This window comes from Nomascus leucogenys, chromosome 8, assembly GCF_006542625.1.
Source record: "Nomascus leucogenys isolate Asia chromosome 8, Asia_NLE_v1, whole genome shotgun sequence".
In the NCBI taxonomy this organism is placed as follows: Eukaryota; Metazoa; Chordata; class Mammalia; order Primates; family Hylobatidae; genus Nomascus; species Nomascus leucogenys.
In genome coordinates this window covers 52,388,280-52,407,465 of record NC_044388.1, presented here as the reverse complement: position 1 = coordinate 52,407,465, position 19,186 = coordinate 52,388,280, and the positions used below count along the sequence as shown (strand labels likewise).

The following is a 19,186-nucleotide window of genomic DNA, read 5'->3' as shown; positions in this document are numbered from 1 at the left end:
ACTACGATTTTTCAGAGAAAACTGGTCTAAAAGAAAACCTACCAACTGAGCTCATTGGTGGTTCAAAAACATTCAGAGTTTAATGAATCACAAGGATGAAATGTCTTTACCTTCTCCGAGGTGATCTGCTTCTTCTTCTTGGAGACCTGCTACGTCTGAGTGGGGAACGAGACCTCCTTCTAATGGGAGATCTACTTCTTCTTCGGGTTGGAGACCATCTATTGATGGGGCTGGCATCTTTTGATCTTTCACGTCTACTGAGGATATCATCTCGAGGTCGTGTTCTTAAGGGGATCAAATGCAAATTAAAAGAAATATAAATCAAAGTAAATGATTTTTTTCTATATGCAAGGAACATCTGTAAGAAAAGGCACATTAGCCTAAAGAAAGTGAACTCTGATTAATGTGTTTTGTAACAAAACTTACTCAGATGACCACAATGACATTTTGGTGTTATTGCAGGCAAACAATGAAAGGTCTTATTTCCTCTGGTCCCACAATTTGAACAATTACTAAAGGTTATTCATACCGGTAAAGTCGCTGATTCTAATTTCAAATAAACAACTCAAATAAAACCTCCCCAAGTGAGTATAATACTCCATTTATTCAAATACTCCATTTTCATTGACGAGTTTTTCTTTCTACATCCTGACATTTCTCCAATTAAGGATCTTTTTTTTTTTTTTTTGAGACAGGTCTAACTCTGCCACCCAGGCTGGAGTGCAGTGGCGCAAACATGGGTCACTGCAGCCTTGACCTCTCAGGCTGAGGCAATCTTTCCACTTCAGCCCCCCTGAGCAGTTGGAACCGTAAGGGCATGCCACCACACCTGACTAATTTTTTGTTTTGTAGTGATGGGGGGTCTCACTATGTTGCCCAGGCTGGTCTCGAACTCCTGGCCTCAAGTAGTTCTCCCTTGGCCTCCAAAAGTGCTGAGGTTACAGGTGTGACCCACCATGCCTGGCCAAAAATCTTCTTTTTAATGTCAAGTATAATAGGCTAGGCACAATGGTTCACACTTGCAATCCCAGCACTTTCAGAGGCTGAGGGAGGACCGCCTGAGCCCATGAGGTTGAGGCTGCAGTAGCTGCGTTTGTGCCATTGCAGCCTAGGTGACAGAGTGAGAACTTGTCTCAAAAAAACAAAAACAATAGCTAGGTGTGATGGCTCACACTCATAATCCCAGCACTTTGGGAAGCTGAGGCAGATGGATCACTTAAGATCATGAGTTTGAGACCAGCCTGGGTAACATGGCGAAACCCTATCTCTACAAAAAATATAAAAATTAGCCAAGTGTGGTGGCATGTGCCTATAGTCCCAACTAATAGGGAGGCTCAAGTGGGAGGACTGCATAAGCCTGGGAGGCAGAGGTTACAGTGAGCAGAGATCATGCCACTGCACTTCAGCCTGGGTGACAGAGTGTGACCCTGCCTCCAGCCTCCCCAGAAAAACCCCACAAAAACTCAACTTTTCAACACTTATCACACAAGTACCTTTCAGTGAGTTTTACTCTTGTTTAATGTGATATTTGTATTACAACAGGCCTTTCTACAGCTTAATTTTTTAAAACAGGTTTTGAATATTTCTTAATGTTATTCCAGGTTAGGTCACAACTATTCAATCTGAACAGTCAGACTATAAATAGGTTTGTCTCCATAATCAAATAATATTACAGTATTTTCCTCATTTATTATTATTATTTTTTGAGATGGAGTTTTGCTCTTGTTGCACAGGCTGTAGAGCAGTGGTGTGACCTCGGCTCACTGCAACCTCTGTCTCCCGGCTTCAAGCGATTCTCCTGCCTCAGCCTTGAGTAGCTGGGATTACAGGTATGAGCAACCACGCCCAGCTAATTTTATATTTTTAGTAGAGACAGGATTTCTCCATGTCGGTCAAGCTAGTCTCGAACTCCTGACCTCAGGTGATCCACCCGTCTCGGCCTCCCCAAAGTGCTGGATTACAGGCGTGAGCCACTGCAACCGGCCTTCCTCATTTAATAAAAACCTAAGCACACAACCTGCCTTGCACGTTTCAGCACAGTATACAGAACCCAAGAATCTTTCTCTGATCCAGCCAAAATGAGCAAGGTAGACTTTGACTCAGATTTGTAGTGCTTACTTCTTGGTAGTGCTTACTTCTTGATAGGGCCATCTGAGGAAACTCTTTTATTTAATCTGCTCACACACACGTACAGTCTCAAAAGACCAGTTAAAAAATATAAATGGGCTGGGCGCGGTGACTCACGCCTGTAATCCCAACACTTTGGGAGGCCGAGGTGGGCGGATCACGAGGTCAGGAGTTCAAGACCAGCCTGACCAACATGGTGAAACCCTGTCTCTACTAAAAATACAAAAATTAGCTGGGCATGGTGGTGCGTGCCTGTAATCCCAGCTACTTGGGAGGCTGAGGCAGGAGAATCGCTTGAACCCAGGATGCAGAGGTTGCAGTGAGCCGAGACTGTGCCACTTCACTCCAGCCTGGCAACAGAGCAAGACTCTGTCTCAAAAAATAAAATAAAATAAAATAAAATACATAAATAAATAAAAATAAAGAAAATAAAAATGTTCACCCTCACTAGTCACCTAAGAAATTTTGATTAAAACAATTTTTGGGTTTTTTGTTTTGTTTTGAAGACTGACAAAATACTATATGGTATCCTAGTAATAAAGGTTTTCCTAAACTTTCCTAATAAAGTTTTAGGAAAAGGGGCAGTTTACATAGTCATAGAAGTAGAAGTAGAAATTGATCTAACTTTCCTGGATGGAAATTTAGCAGTAACTTTCTAAAATGTAAATGTACATACCCTGAGACTTTGCAAGTCCACTTCTATGAGTCTATTCTATAAAGAAACGTCACACATAACAATGCACATCTTCGCATATAATAGTGAAAAACTGGAACCAACCTAAATTTTTCATCAGTTTCAATAGGAGAATGATACTATAATACATCTACACTGAAATACCAGTTGCTGTTAGGCAGAATGAAAAACAATCTGTATGTTTTGTCACAGAAATGTTTCCTGAAAAAAGCAAGCCACATGTGAATATGAATAATATGACTCCAGTTTTGTAAAAAAAAAAAAACAATCCCTTGTATCCATGTTATTGTCTGTACAAAGAAAGACCTAAGATAACGTAAATTTCTAAGGAGTGACAGTGGAGAAATAAAAAGGGAGCCAATTTACAGGCTTCTTTGGATTTCTCTTTAATAACTATGCACCACTTTGGTAATTTAAAAAAATATTTTTGTTTCAAATAGTCAGCTCTAGTCCTTAATAAACTCCTCAGAATTTGCTCTTCAAACAAAGCAAACTGAAAGACCACCAGGATAATTAAGAAGCACTTGAGATAACAGAATCAGTAAAACTAATCACTGCCTCAATCCAGGAAGCCAAAGGAAAAAGGGGCTATTTCATTACAGTGCCACTCAGAAGTAAAGAATCAAGACGCTCTTAAGACGCAGTACTTGGAAATAAAATTTGAAATTTCTCTGAAAATATGATGACTTCACTTTCAGGGTGAGTTTATATTTATACTCATTCACAAAAAATATTATTATGAACACAGTAAATGGCTAGGAATTAATAACATCCTTATATAGTATAAGCCAATACTCTTAATAAGCAAAACCTGGCTGGCAATTTCATAATACTTAAATATTAAATACAAAAAAGACATTAAGAAATCTGTTTCTAAAGTAGTTTAAGTGGTATAAACACTCCTCCCCACAAATACTTTCATTCTATGATCCTAGGAAAATTATATACATTCTCTGATTCTATTTCATTTAAAAATTAGGTATGAGAGCCCCTTCACCTCATGAGTTAAGATAATCACATGAGGATTTATAAGAACTAAGACAATATATTATTCAAATAGTACAAAATAAGTTCATATACTATTCTTCTTAAGCTTAAGAGATACTACTTTTCACCAATGAGATTCTATGTATTAATACAAAATTTTCCATTTTAATTATACTTTGGGGACCAAAAAATATTGGTATTGGTTTCTATTTATACTGTTAAAATTTAAAACTCATGCAAATACAAGAGAATGAACAGAACACAATTGTTAAACTGATTACCTTTCCCCCTTTTCAAAGTTAAGAGTTTCAGCCTACACTGTTCATGAAGTAATAATCCTCTCTCTAAACGCCCCCAATGAAGATTTATCAGCCAAATTACATGGATTGAAAGGAGTGCCTTAGCAAACTAGGTATTAAATCAAGAATGTGAAAAAACCCAATTCTATCATCAAGCTCAGTATTTGTTAAACACCTATACTTAAAATACTCATCGACAAAAGTGCAAATATTAACATGGTTAATGGACTGGGTTACTTAAAATTATGAAACTCATTACTACTTCATTTATTTTTATTTTTACTACTTCATTTATTTTTATTTTTACTACTTCATTTTTAATTGTCCACAAGTTCTAGTTTTCCGTTTAAAATCTCATGCATTGGTAAAAAGCTTTAACATTTTGTACACAAGTTACCTTGGAGAAGAAAGTCGTCTCCTCTCTGGTTCTCGTCGTTTTCTTTCTAAGGATCGGCTCTTGGCTCTTCTCCCAGGAGACAGTGTCCGAGAGGGGGATTTGCTCTGCTTAGATCTTCTATCATTCAAAAGTGGAGACCTGCTTCTTCTTGACTTATCACGTGGTTTTGGAGACAAACTTCTTCTTTTAGGACTACGACCAGGTCTTCTACTGGGTGACCTATTCTCTTTCCCAGATGAAGCATCTTTAGAGGGAGATTTAATTGGCTTCTTTTCTTTATCAGTTTCAGACCGTTTTGATTTTCTCTCTTTGGACCGTGACCTTCTGTCTTTGGATTTACCTCTTAAATCAACTGGGGATCTGGATTTTTTACCTCGATCTCGACTTCTTTCATTTATAATTGGGGATTTTTTCCTATCTTTTGATTTACTTTTATCTTCAATTTTAACCTTATCATCAGTAGGAGATCTGGCCTTACCAATTTTCTCTTGAGATCGTCTTCTGAGGGTAGGGGATTTTGATTTCCTTGCTTGATCTTGAGACTTACTTCTTTTGGATGGGCTTTTCGATTTTTTCCTCTCCTTTGACTTGCTCCTAGTTGTTTTCTCTTTAATGATGTCAATACCCCCCTTACTTTTCTTTTTATCAGACCTATGTCTAGTCCGTTCTTTGGATCTGCTTTTACTTCGTTTTTTTGTAGTAATTTTATTGTCCACAAGTTCAAGTTTCCCCTTTGTACCTGAAGATCTAGTACTAGACCTATTTCCATTTCTTGCCTTTTCATGAATCTCCCCCTCTTCTTCAGAGCCAGACTCATAACCTTGCAAAATGAGCCCCATACCAGACTGGACCTTTCCTTCCATTAACTCATTATCAAGTTCGGCCTTAATCAAGGCTCTCTGTTTTTCCAAGTCTTCTAGCAAAGCTAAATCATCAAGTTTAGTTCTTTTTGCTGGAGACATACCCTCTTTATCAGAAGCATCAATAACCTCTTTTCTTTTGTGTTTCTTATGTTTATGCTTATGTTTATGTTTTTTATCCTTGTCTTCTTCTGAGGAATGTTTATGTTTCTTATGTTTACTTCTGTGTTTATGCTTCTTTTTTTTGTGACGACTGTGCTTATTTTGAGACTGGTCTTCTGATACTTCTCCATTTTCTTCATTTATACTCTTTTCAGAATTAGCATCTTCCATCCTACAAATATATCAAACACATTTTAAAATCATATCACTTATCAAGTATTCAAAGTCATAACAAAATAACAGTAATGAGAAAATACATCTCAATGTAATACATGAAGTCAGTCACTAAAATTTTTTCAGAACAGCTTCAGACATTTTATTTCAGAGAAGGTCTACGGCAAGAACTGAGCTGGATAGTGATACAACTTTATTGTGTTTCTAATGGTTGAACTCACCAAAAGTATTAGAGGAAATCCCTAATGGAGTGAGCTTAAAAATTACAGGTTAGAGAAAAAGGGAAAAGCAAAGCAGGCACAGCAAAACCTCATTAACACTGATTTAGTACAAGGAGCCACTCAGTAACTTAATTTTTAAACCAACATTTCTCACACATTAACAACCAAAGGGCCCATTCTTTTTTTTAATAAGACCTACTAACTATTAACATACATTGGAAGACTAATCTTCTCCACTTGAAATTCATAAAACTTGGTGTCTCTACAGTAAACCCAGAAGGTCACTTGTTTTAAGCGGATTTCATCTTACACCTTAAAAACAAAGCAAAGCAAAACAAAAATCTAGAGCCAATACTGAGCTATACCCAAAATAAGCACTCAATCAATGTGCATTGGTAGCTGATACTGATGATGGTGATAGTATAAACACATCCTCAAAAGTGAAATCTTCAAAGTGAACTAAACCAGAATGTAGGACTCTAGGCTTGTAGTAAGCAATCATATGACATTAGGTTGAACCACATGGAAGGGCCTTTTGTAAGTCAACAAGTCTAATATCAGTAATTTAATATAGTACAACCCAATATTCATTCAGCAAGTGATTTAATCTCTCTGAATTTCAAATGAGAACTCAGTTTCCCAAGATACATTCACATTAACAGATGCTATGGAAATAAATAAATAAAGTGGGGGATTCTGTACTTAAATGTTTGGCTTATGCTGAGTTAAAAAGTTTATGATTCTAAATTATTTTATCAAGCCCTTGGTGTTTAATAATCCCAGGTTAAATACTGGTTCAAAAGCATTATTTAACTTTCTCTTTAAAAGTTACTCCATAATAAACCATCATCCTAGAGTATCAGACCAAAAGTGGCCTTAAATTATCTAGATTCAGGCCATCATACTATTTTTGGAGGAAGTTATGGATTATTTTGTCAGGTCTTCATATTATACACTCCTATACTTTTAGTAAGTTTATCCTTGCAACCTAAGAATTCATCAGTCTACTCACAATCTCTTTAACATTTAAAAAAAACTCACCAACCACGGGTAAGCATTAATCCATGTGGCAGGAAAACAGATGTACAAGCCAGGCATGGTGGCTCACGTCTGTAATCCCAGCACTTTGGGAGGCCGAGGTGGGCGGATCACCTGAGGTCAGGAGTTCAAGACCAGCCTGACTAACATGGGGAAACCCTGTCTCTAATAAAAATACAAAAATTAGCCAGGTGTAGTGGCACATGCCTGTAGTCCCAGTTATTCGGGAGGCTGAGGCAGAAGAATCTCCTGAACCTGGGAGGCAGAGGCTGCAGTGAGCTGAGATTGCGCCATTGCACTCCAGCCTGGGTGACACAGTGCGACGCAGTAAGAAAGAAAGAAAGAAAAGAAAGAAAGAAAAGAAAGAAAGAAAGAAAGAAAGAAAGAAAGAAAGAGACAGACACACAGACAGAAAGACAGAAAGACAGAAAGAAAGAAAGAAAGAAAACAGATGCACAAAACCAGTATTTGCCTCCTTCAAAGAAATTAATGTCTGGTGGAAAACTAAGTCACATGACATAACCATAAAATACTGGAGAAATGCAATGATGAAGACAAATAGGGGCATTATGGGAACACTGAAGAATCACCTAAACTCATTTTGAGAACAGTCAGGGACAGTGTTTTGTAGATCACAGAAAGAAACCAATTTGTTAAGCGGGGATGTTAGGAGGAGAGAAGAAACGTTTACAGAGAAAGGACAGGGATTAAAAAATAAAGGTTGGCCCAGGCACAATGGTTCACATCTGTAATCCCAGCACCATGGAAGGCCAAGGCAGGAGGATCACTTGAACCCAGGAGTTCGAGACAAGCCTGGGCAACATAGTGAGACCTTAGCTTTACTAAAAATAAAAAAAAAAATTAGCTATTCAGGAGGCTGAGGTGGGAGGATTACTTGAGCCTGTGAGGTCAAGGCTGCAATGAGCCATGATGGGGCCGCTGCACTCCAGCCTGGGTGACAGAGCAAGACCCTGTCTTTAAAAAAAAAAAAAAAAAAATTGAGTAACACTGCCCTAGAGAATGAGTAAGGAATTAACAAGAAGGGAAAAAGGGGCATTTCAAATAGAGAAAGAAGGCGACAAAAGGCAGTTATATATAGCAAACTTCAAGTAGATCAGTGTTGTGAAAGACACTGAGGTTAAGATTCCAAGTGGAGCCAGGCATGGTGGTGCACACCTGTAGTCCCAGCTACTCAGGAGGCTGAGGTGGAAGATCACTTGAGCCCAGGAGTTTGCAGCTGCAATGACCTATGATCACACCACTGCACTCCAGCCTGGGCAACAGAGAGAATTCTCCATCTCATTAAAAAAAAAAGATTCCAAGTAGGCCAATTCCAGGAGATGACAAGATAGTATATGATTCTAGGAGTGGGTAGTTGAGAGAGAATTAAAGGTTCACTGGAGTCACAGAGGCCCAGGAACTGCAAAAGTAGGTTGTGCAGCCAGGTATCACAGTCTTGAATAAACTTGCTGGAAGAAGGTGGGGGAGAGAGAATGGTGGTATGATTGAGAAGTTATTAATTAGTTGACAACAATGAGGGGGAATGAAAAACACATAGCCACTACAGGGTATCATACTCAAAGAACTTTGATTTTTGGATGTCACATTGCCAACTTCCATTTCTGGCAGGAAAAGGTATTTAAGAGATGTGCAGGAGAAGCTACGTCCTCTGGTGAAAGTCAGGTTTTAATTTGGGTTGACTTCTCTCTAATGGAGTATGAGAAGACACATGACAAATACAGTAGTGTTCTCTGGATCATTAATTTTTCTCAAAGACTTGGAAAAAGTACAGTATTTTGGTATTCTAAAAACACCACCAGGCCATGTGCAGTGGTTCACACTTGTAATCCCACACTTCGGGAGGCTGAGGTGGGAGGATTCCTTGAGCCCAGGAGTTCAAGACCGGCCTGGGGACCACAGTGAGACCCTATCTCTACAAAAAAATCTAAATTAACTGGGTATGGCAGCATGTGCCTGTAGTCCCAGTTACTCAAAAGGCTGAGGTAGGATCACTTGAACCCAGGAGGGGATCACTTGAGCCCAGGAGTTAAAGGCTGCAGTGAGTCATGATCACGCACTGCACTTCAGCCTGGGCAACAAAGGAAGACACTATCTCAAACACAAAAAAACAAAACACCATCATTGTTTTATTATGGAAGGGAAAGAAGTCACATAGATTTCAGTAAAAAGATTCCAAGACATTTCAACTTTGTTCTTCATATAGGCTATATTCTCATCCTTTTTCCCCAGAAATCTCCCATCTCATCATCCAGAAGGTCTTTTTTTTTCCTGAACCTTGACTTACAGGGGGAAAAGTCTGAGAAAAATTTAGGCTAATTCAAGTTATGAAGGTAGGAGTCTTTAAAGACTGAGAATGATCTTTAGGCACATAAAATCTAAGCGCCCAAAGTACAAAATTCTACTCACTAAGCTCAAATTCAAAATTACCTAAAGTTTTGAGTTTTAACTCAAGACTGTCCTCAAGACAAAGGATAGTTGAGTGGTTAAGCAGTCTCTGGAGCCAGACTGCCTGGGTTCGAATCCCAGTTCCATTACTTACTAGTTGTGTGGTCTTGGCAAGTGATCCTCAGGCATTTCATCTACATGACAGAGAAAATAATAGTACCTACCTGCAAAGGTGTTATGAAGTTTACATAGTGAATAGATGTTAAATGCTTATGACAGTGTCTAGCACAGACCAACCACCCCCCCGCCCCCCCCCGCCAAATAAGCTATTATTATTGTGTAGATGCTAGATAAATATATTTACTCACAAAAATCCTGTGGAGCTGAGAGGGCTGCTAATAAGAATGTTATTTTTAGGAATAGCATCAAAGAGCATAGATTCTGAAGTCAAACTACCTGGTTTAAATGCTGCCTCCAACATGACAAAGCTATTGTGACCTTAGGTAAGCTGCTCTTCTGTGCCTCAGTTTCCTCAACTGTAAAAAATGGGGAAATAGTACTGACAAATCATAGGCTTATGAAAATTAAATGAGTTCATAGTATAAAAGGCTGTCACACTTAGTGTTCAAGAAATATCTCTCCATTTGAGTTGAGACTTTTGAGTTTCAAGGGACTTGCCTAAGGTCACACATACAACAAACCAGTGAGAAGGCTGTTATTTCAAGTCAGTCAAAAGATCTTCCATTTGATTAAGATGCTTTAAAAGTCAGATTATGTCACTACTCTTTGTGAAACTTTATTGCTTTCTACCTTATTCAGAGAAAAAGGTCCTATACTTACAGCCCTGCATCCCCCACACTCTAAACCTAACACCCTTCTCCCACGGTCACCCTGCTCCAGCCACACCATGTCCCCTGAATAGGCATACTCACATCTCAGGTACGTGGTACCTGTTTCTCCTGCCAAGAATGCTTTCCCCAGATACATGCATTCCTGGCTACCTTTGCCTACCTTGTCTTTGCTTAAACGTCACTGTCTCAAACAAGTTTTCCTGATCAATCCATTTTAAATGCAAAACCACCCCACTGCACACATATTCTCCGTCTCTGCTTAACATTTTTCTCCAAAGCAATTGTTACCACTAATATAATTCTTGTCTCTCCCTATAATGTAAGCACTATATGAGCAGAATTTTCATTTTAGTTCACTGCTCTATCTCTAAGGGCCCAGATTATCTCATCTATAGCAAGTGCTCAGTAAATATTGTTTTTGTCAATTATATATATAGAATAACATAAGGCCAGGCACAGTGGCTCACACCTGTAAACCCAGCACTTTGGGAGGCCGAAGCAGGCAGATCACTTGAGGTCAGGAGTTCAAGACCAGCCTGGCCAACATGGTGAAACCCTGTCTCTACAAAAATACAAAAAACTAGCCGGGCATAATCCCAGCTACTCGGAAGGCTGAGGCAGGAGAAGTGCTTGAACCTGGGAGGCGAGGGCTGCAGTGACCCAAGATTGCGCCATCGCACTCCAGCCTGGGTGGCAGAACAAGACTCTGTCTTCAAAAAAAAAAAAAAAAAAAAAAAAAAGGCTGGGTACAGTGGCTCACACCTGTAATCCTAGCACTTTGGGAGGCCGAGGCAGGTGAATCACCTGAGGTCGGAAGTTCAAGACCAGCCTGACCAACATGGAGAAACCCCATCTCTACTAAAAATACAAAAAAATTGGCCGGGCGTGGTGGCGCATGCCTGTAATCCCAGCTACTCGGGAGGCTGAGGCAGGAGAATTGCTTGAACCCGGGAGGCGGAGGTTGTGGTGAGCTGAGATCACACCATTGCACTCCAGCCTGCACAAAAAGAGCAAAGCTCTGTCTCAAAAACAAACAAACAAAAAGCATATAAAAGTTGTCTAAAGCTGGTTTACACTGTCTATTATAGACTCTTAGAACTGGAAAGTTAAGATTTTGCTTTGCTCAGTTTTATCTCCAGTGCCTCACACAGTGCACACACAGTAGGCACACACCTATGTTCTGACTGCGTGATATTCAAAATTACTTATATTTCATCAACCCCTCCTGAAGGAAAATCAGTTTTTTGAACGCTTATCTTTTCTAATGCTAACAATTTACAAAAATCTTAGGAGTTTCATTAAAAATTGTTAAGAGTTTACCCATAGAGGAATCAACTTCTATCAAAAGAAAATCTAGCTCCTAGAGCTTCTGGGAATTAGAAATACATCATGATGACCAGTATCACTGTAGAAGGGTCATTCCCATGAGTGACGAGTTTCCATTGTAAATTAATGAGTATTATCTCAAGAAATAATGAGTAGGTTCCTGCTAAAAATGCTACCAGCTCGGTACAATTACGTTAACCTTAATTATAGCATTTTCTTATACAGGGGCTAGGCATACAATGGATCTTTACCAGTCTCAGCTCATCTCTCAATGTAAATGTCACAAATCACAACTAAAGTCTGACCAGGTCAATCTGGAAAACTTGAAACATTGAGTCAATGGCATAATGTATTACATACAATAGGCTTGTGCTAAAATAGCTAAATTAGGTTTATTATCAATGACTTTCTTCTAAAGCTCAAGAAAAAGGTTTCTTGTTAGGAAACCTAATGGTCCTCTTGGATAGTTTACACTGACAATAAATATAGGCCATATACATTTCATTTATATAAATTTACACTTTAACATTAACATTTTACAATTGAATATCCCACATTTAGCCAAGTGGATGTGTATACCAACCTGGTCACAACAGGTTTATCACAAAGCAAATATTTATTGAGAACCTATTGAGTACTGGATAACATTCTTCAGATCACATTATTTGGAAGCAAAGGTGAATGAGAAGTGCAGACAACACGGGGTTGCTTAACAGTATTTACTTGTTTTGTTAAGTTTTACCTTTTAGAAAACCCAAGTCTTGAGGCATCCAGCACAATGAATGAAAATCGTGGAAAGCCTTTAAAATAACATAGTCACGGTCAGGTGCAGTGGCTCACGACTGTAATCCCAACACTTTGGGAGGCTGAGACTGGCGGATCACCTGAGGTCAGGAGTTTGAGACCAGCCTGGCCAACATGGTGAAATCCCGTCTCTACTAAAAATGCAAAAATTAGCAGGGCATGGTGGTGCATGCCTGTAATCCCAGCTACTCGGGAGACAGAGACAGGAGAATCACTTGAACCTGGGAGGCAGAGGTTGTAGTGAGCCGAGACTGCGCTACTGCACTCCAGCCTGGGCAACAGAGACTCGGTCTCAAAAAAATAAAATAGTCACCAATCACCAACCACCAGTGTTATTTTAATTTCTCCTTTCACATTTTTTTCCAAACAATAGTCTTAGTGAATTTATTTGGTAGGCATTCAAAATATACAGAGACACAGAGAACTGACTGATTTAAATTTGTATATGAATAAAGCCGTTTTTAAGCTAGACAATTCTTTAAAATTTTTTTTTAGTGGTGAGCAAAGTGAACGCCACTGCTATTTACCAGGAAAGTAATTAAGCCTATTTCTCTGACAAGTTAAAATGCATATATCTTTTAAGAAACTAGGTCTCACTATGTTGCCTGGGCTAGATTCAAACTCCTAGGCTGAAATAATCCTCCTGCCTCAGACTCCCTAGTACCTGCAGCACTTGAGCCCAGTAGTTCAACAACAGCCTGGGCAGCATGGGAAGACTCTGCCTCTACAAAAATATTTAAAAATTAGCTAGGCATGGCCGGGCACGGTAGCTCACGCCTGTAATCCCAGAACTTTGGGTGGCTGAGGTGGGCGGATCATGAGGTCAGGAGATCGGGACCATCCTGGCCAACAAGGTGAAACCCCGTCTCTACTAAAAATACAAAAATTAGCTGGGCGTGGTGGTACGTGCCTGTAATCCCAGCTACTCGGGAGGCTGAGGCAGGAGAATTGCTTGAACTAGGGAGTCCAAGGTTTCAGTGAGCCAAGATCGCACCACTGCAATCTAGCCTGGAGAAAAAGTGAGACTGTCTCAAAAAAAAAAAAAAAAAAAAAAAATCAGCTGGGCATGGTGTCATATGCCTGTGGTCCCAGCTACTCCAGAGGCTGGGGTAGCGGAGGATCACTTGAGGCTGAGGCTACAGTGAGCCATGATAATGTCACTGTACTCCAGTCTGGGTGACAAGAGCTCGTGTTTCAAAAATAAATAAATAAAACGAATAAAAAGAATTAATGCAGCTATAAAAATCAGAATGGGTCCAAAAGACCGACTAGTCTTAAAACCTTCCCTTTGGTCTCCGCTTTGCGAAATTAGGTTTGAGAAATTAGTTCTCAATAAATTAGACATGTCACATCAAAAAATGGATCTTTCCGGGACAGTGGAAAAAAACAACAAAAAAAATTCATACTTGAAAAGCAATTTAAAAAGAAGCCACATTGTATAGTGGGAGGCCAGACAGTACAACAGTTAGCAGCAGGGCTTTAGAACCAGACTGCCTGAGTTTAAATGGGTGTGCCGCTGAGTGTGACCTTGAGCAAGTTACTTAATTTCTCTGTGTTTCAGTTTCATCATCTCTAAAATAAGGAAAATAGAAGTTTTTTTATAAATAAAAGGGTTGTTAAAAGAATTAAAGCCTTCAGGGAGCTTAAAAGCTGCTTCTCATATTTATTCTTTCTAAATTTTCTGTTTTGAATAGATTCTATATAACTGTAAACTACTCAGTGTTCTCTAAAGAACTGTTGTAGATACTATATTCAGGGACTCACTATGAGCACCAGGCATAGTGTTTGCTTTCATACCAAATGGTTATCTTCTTTGTTAAATACTTTCAAACTACTGAAAGTGAGACATATACAGACCAAATATTCCATTTACACCAAGTGCTCTGTGGGGAAGAGACGGGAAATTAAAGATTATCTCTGTTACTCATACAGCAGAGGCCTAAATATGTTTTTTTTAAATTATTAAGTCTAATATTATTTGAATACAGTATGTGAATAAACTATGGCTGACCCACTCCTCGAAATGAATCTGAAACATCCCTAAAATCAAATAAATGGACATAATACTACAGAACTTTTCAGATTAGTAGAAAATGTAACCACATAGCATGAGATCTACAGTGTATTGGCATAAACACTGTAACTGTGCCACACAATGAACTTGGTGAGAAACAGTAAGAGGTTAAAGCTAATTTAAAACCTGAGAATCCATTTGTTCTCTGCTAAGTCAAATTGTAAAAATAATACAGCAGTTTTGAAAAGCCCTTAATTAAAAATTCCGTTTCTCTGCCTAGCTGAGTAATGCAGATGATTGAGGAGCCCAAAACTGGATGCACAGCAATTAAGTGTCAGGTTGTCTGGTGGCAAAGATTCCTTTTATCGCTCAGTCACAAGTTGCTGGAGACTATACCTCTTTCTAAGATGGCTGGAAACAGATCAGACAGTGCAGATGCAAAAAACAAAAAAACAAAAAAAACGGTCGCTATAGGAACATTGCCGTAAAATCCATTCTCTCCATTAAGGTTTTTGTTTGAGTTTTCCTAACATAGACATGAAGAGCAAAATACTGCTTTTAGTTAACCAATGGTTAACCTTTGCAGCATACACACGTATTTTTTTTTTTCATTTTTCATTTGGCCGCATGGATTCTTAACATTAGCTTAATTATAGACATAAAGTGGTTTGGCAGTAGCTAGCAATTCCCACTACTCCTTCCACTCGTCCTCCTAAAGGAGGGTTATAAACTCAGGCAAAAAAAAAAAAAAAAAAAAAAAAAAAAGCCAGGCCTCAAAACCAAAGACTCTATCTTACTTTGCCTCAAGTTTGCAAGTTGGTAAAAAAGCTGCCGGTAGGCACTCAAAACAAAACAAAACAATACTGGGTGACTGCTGGACTAAAGTGTACAAGGTGACGAGATCAAGTATCCCGCTAGCGACAGACTAGCTCTGGGATGGCCAGACAGTGTGACCTCAGCACCTCCTATCTCTGCTTTCAGGTCCTAAACTGACACCAGTAAAAGGACGACTGGGGGTACCGCATGAAGAAGAAAGGACTTCGGGCTTGCCCCGCCTGCTGCCACTGACCCTCGTGTCCCCAACACCGATGCCGCTAAGAGCTGCGGCCGGGGAGCTCAGATGGGTCCCCAAGGGAGGAATAGGAAAGCGCGACCTCACTGCCGCGGCAGCCGCCACGCGCACCGGACCTGTAGAGGCCGCTCGCGCCTACGCCTCCCGGGGCAACGACGCGCGACAGGCCGCGGCCGCCTTCACCCCAGCAGCCGCGGCCTCTGGGAGAAGGAAGCTCGAAGGCCGCCTGCTCCCCATGCCTCCCACCCCACAACGAATCGCGCCGGAAAAGGCAAAGTTTGACTCTCGCCGTTAGGCCCGAACTTTCCCGCCAGCCCGTGCAGCTCCCACCCGGCAGTCCCCGGGCTCCAGCCTCTGGCCCACTCACAGAGACTACTTACTCTGGCTGCTCCCGCAGCGACTGGGTCTCCGCGGCAGCCATCTTGAACTTCCTGACTCCTCGGCGGCGGTGGCAGCGGCTCCCGGACGGTGGAAGGTAGGGGAAGTGGAGGAAGACGGAAAAGAGCTGCCGCGCATGTGCTGACCGCGTAGGGAAGAGCGGGTTCTGAATCCGCGCTAAGAATCCGGATATAAAACCCCACGTCCCAGGACTAGCGCAGGGCGTAGTGTCGCAGCTTCCGGGAGCATGGTGGGCGGTGCTGCTAAGGATTGAGGGCGAGTGTCAAGCTTGAGCTCTTCAGTCAATGCTAGAAATGGACGTTTAGTTATTGAATCCCGCTAACGAGGGGAGCCAACAAGAGAGGGATGTCGGCATCGGGTGTGCGGTTCCAAGAACTGATTGGCTGTGGAGACCAGAAGTTGGGTGAAAATTCTCTTAAACTCGGGCAAACGAATTATTTTTCCCCTGGTTGGTGTTAGAGACACAGTAAATGCTTAACCATCTCGCTAGATAGCTCAACTGAAGTGGCATTAACTTCCCAGGAAAGTGTGTAGAAAGGCATTTTTAAATACTCTAAACTCGAACGTAAATATCTTTTAATGTGGAACTGTTACTACATTTAACACTGAACATCTTTTCAACTTTTACATAGTTCAAGGGTGACATGGTTCAGGAGTCGTTCAGTTCGTTATTTCCGTAATTGGAACGTGTAATTGTTTTTTGGCCCAAGTTGCTTTATGTGATTTTGTTTTTTTCTATAACGACTCTACAGTAATGGGGTAGAATGGAATATTGTGGGGAAAACATTTACTGGCTCTTGGAGAGCTCTCAAAACCAATTAGGTTCTTTAATTCCGCTTAAAAAAATATTTCTCGGCCTGGCGCTGTGGCTCACGCCTGTAATCCCAGCACCTTGGGCAAGGCCGAGGCGGGCGGATCACCTGAGGCCAGGAGTTCGAGACTAGCCTGGCCAACATGGTGAAACCCCGTCTCTATTAAAAATACAAAAAATTAGCCGGGCGTGGTGGCGCGCGCCTATAATCCCGGCTACTCTGGAGGCTGAAGCAGGAGAATCGCTTGAACCCGAGAGGTGGAGGTTGCACTGAGATCACGCCACTGCACTCCAGCCTGGGCGACAGAGCAAGATTCCATCTCAAAAAAAAAAAAAAAAAAATCCATACTTTGGAACCTAGAAGCAGCGTGACGATCACTTTCATTCTTGTAATCATCTGAGTTTGCCTTTGTCCTAGAAAATTGAGTTCGGAATCTCCAGGCTCCATACATATCTCTTGATTTCCAGGGGAGAAGGGTTTTAAATGTTCTTACAAAATGTCTCTTGTTGCCTGAATTCCAAACGTTTTGAAATGTTAGGGCCAGGCGCGGTGGCTCACGCCTGCCATCCTCTAGCACTTTGGGAGGCCGAGGCGGGCAGATTGCCTGAACTCAAGAGTTCGAGTCTAGCCTGGCCAACATAGTGAAACTCCGTCTCTGCTAAAAATACAAAAAATTAGCTGGCGTGGTGGCGCCTGTAGTCCCAGATACTCGGGAGGCTGAGGCAGGAGTAATCGCTTGAACTGGGAGGCCGAGATCGCGCCATTGCACTCCAGCCTGGGCAACAAAAGCAAAAACTGCGTCTCAAATAAAATAAATAAAAAAATGAAATAAACTTAGCAAACTGTTTTTAAATAATGTTAAAATTAACGGTGTATGTAGTAGAACTGTGAGAGATCTCATCTTGGAAATAGAGTCATATACTTGAAGGCAAAAGATTGGGTCAGGTACTATTAACACGTTTTACACATGAACAAACCGACACTAGGAGGTAAGGTAATTTGCTTATGATTGAGTTCCCAAGTACCAAGCTGATTTTTGAACTAAAATCTGACTCGAAAATCTGCTCTTTTCTTATCAGGTTGCTTCCTACAAAAATATAACCTCGCTTAGCATCTGCTTATTGAGCATCTACCCTCACAGCTCTTTGACATTCAAATGTTTGTTGAGTAGGGGTAATAGAGCACTACGTTCGAATCAGAAAATACCTTATTTTTCCTTGTTTGCAAGAGCCTATTATAAATAAATGCCTTGTTTTCGCTGTGTCCCTTTCTTGTCGAGAGTTCAGGCTGGTCTTAATTTCTGCAACCGTAGTATTATCTCCCAGGTCTCCTTCTGCCCTGTGTATTTTGCAGTTATGTTTTATGTGGAGATGAAGCATCCTAAGTGTGGGGAAGGATATATGGGGCCCGAACAATAGGCGCTGAAGCCAGATTGTGGCTAAAGTTGGTATTTGAACAAACCAAGTCTTTTTTTTTATAAAGAGCATGGTAAAAACTACGTTTCAAAAATCGACGCTGGCAAAAATTTCCTTGAAAAAATTCTCACCAAGTTCACTTGCACGGTACTACCTGGGGAATGAAATAGATTTGTCAAGGACACACCCAAAACTATGTTGCTGTTGTGGTTTTCAAAGACTGGGACCTTCGGAACGGGGAGTTACAATTAAAGCAAACATCGGCGTATCAGTTTATTCATTCAGCAAACGTTTATGAAGCAACAAACTTATGCCCAGTATTTCAATCTTGCTGCTCTTCCTCCCCAAATTCAGGAACCTTTGCAACGGAAAGCTGCCCCGGGCAGGCGCCTTTTAAGCCGAGGGGCAAAAAGTGCAACTGAGCAGTGGAACCCGCCTCCCCGGAAAACCTTGGAGGGGGCGGGGCCCTGGGGAGCGCGCTCTTCCCAGCGGCAGCTGAGGAGGCGCATGCGTACTTGCGTCATCGTGGGGGAGCAGCGGGGAGTCGTGGGAGGGTCTGAGGCCTGCGGTGGGCCTTGGTCCCTTCTGTCCCCGCCCCGAAGCCGCCTGCTCAAGCTGAGGGCGACCGAACTCTATCCGTCGGTGCCGATGCTCCTTGCCTCCCAGCCAGAGCGTCTCATCCCTGGGCGTGGAGCCCCAGGCTCGCTCTCCTCAGCCCCTGCCGGCGGCGGCGCTCTTGCCGCCATTCCTGTGAGGTCGTTTTCCGGAGCCGCCGGGCCGGCCGAGGAGTAAGTAGGTGCCAGAGTCCTGGCCCGGGCATCCGCCTCGGGGCCATGTCGCCGCCGCGCCTCGGATCCTGCGTTGGTCCTGTCGGATAAAGCGGAGGTCGGCCCTGCTTGCTGATGAGACCATGAAAACCACAGCGCTTGGCGCCCTGCCGCCGCCACACCACACAAAAGCGTACCGGCCCGAGGCTGGCTTCGAGCGCGAGCTTGCATTTGTTACTTTCTCTTACCGTCTTTGTTTGCTTCATTTTAAGTATTACTTCCAGATAAGGGACACATTCTCGAAATACTTTGAAAACAGTTTTGAATTTTGTTCCTCCCGTTGAAACGGATTAAATTTGGA

At 41.4% G+C, this 19,186-nt stretch overlaps 1 protein-coding gene across 16 annotated transcripts in view; it reads right to left on the bottom strand.

The window, feature by feature from the left end:
* The window catches only part of PRPF4B (pre-mRNA processing factor 4B), a 44,034-nt gene extending 27,854 nt beyond the window's left edge, over positions 1 to 16,180 (bottom strand). For 14 of the 16 annotated variants that reach the window (XR_004031339.1, XR_004031342.1, XR_004031341.1 and 11 more), the window contains exons 1-3: positions 15,813 to 16,178; positions 4,505 to 5,698; positions 111 to 284 (exon numbers count right to left, since the gene is read on the bottom strand). Coding sequence is in view for 1 of the 16 variants with exons in the window: in XM_012509059.2 (XP_012364513.1) it covers positions 111 to 284; positions 4,505 to 5,698; positions 15,813 to 15,853 (1,409 nt within the window). In the remaining 15 variants the exon portion in view is untranslated. Of the gene's footprint in view, positions 1 to 110; positions 285 to 4,504; positions 5,699 to 15,812 lie in introns of all 16 variants that reach the window. The other 2 variants (XR_004031353.1, XM_012509059.2) reach the window with 2 other exon arrangements.
* Between the last annotated feature and the right edge of the window lie 3,006 nt (positions 16,181 to 19,186).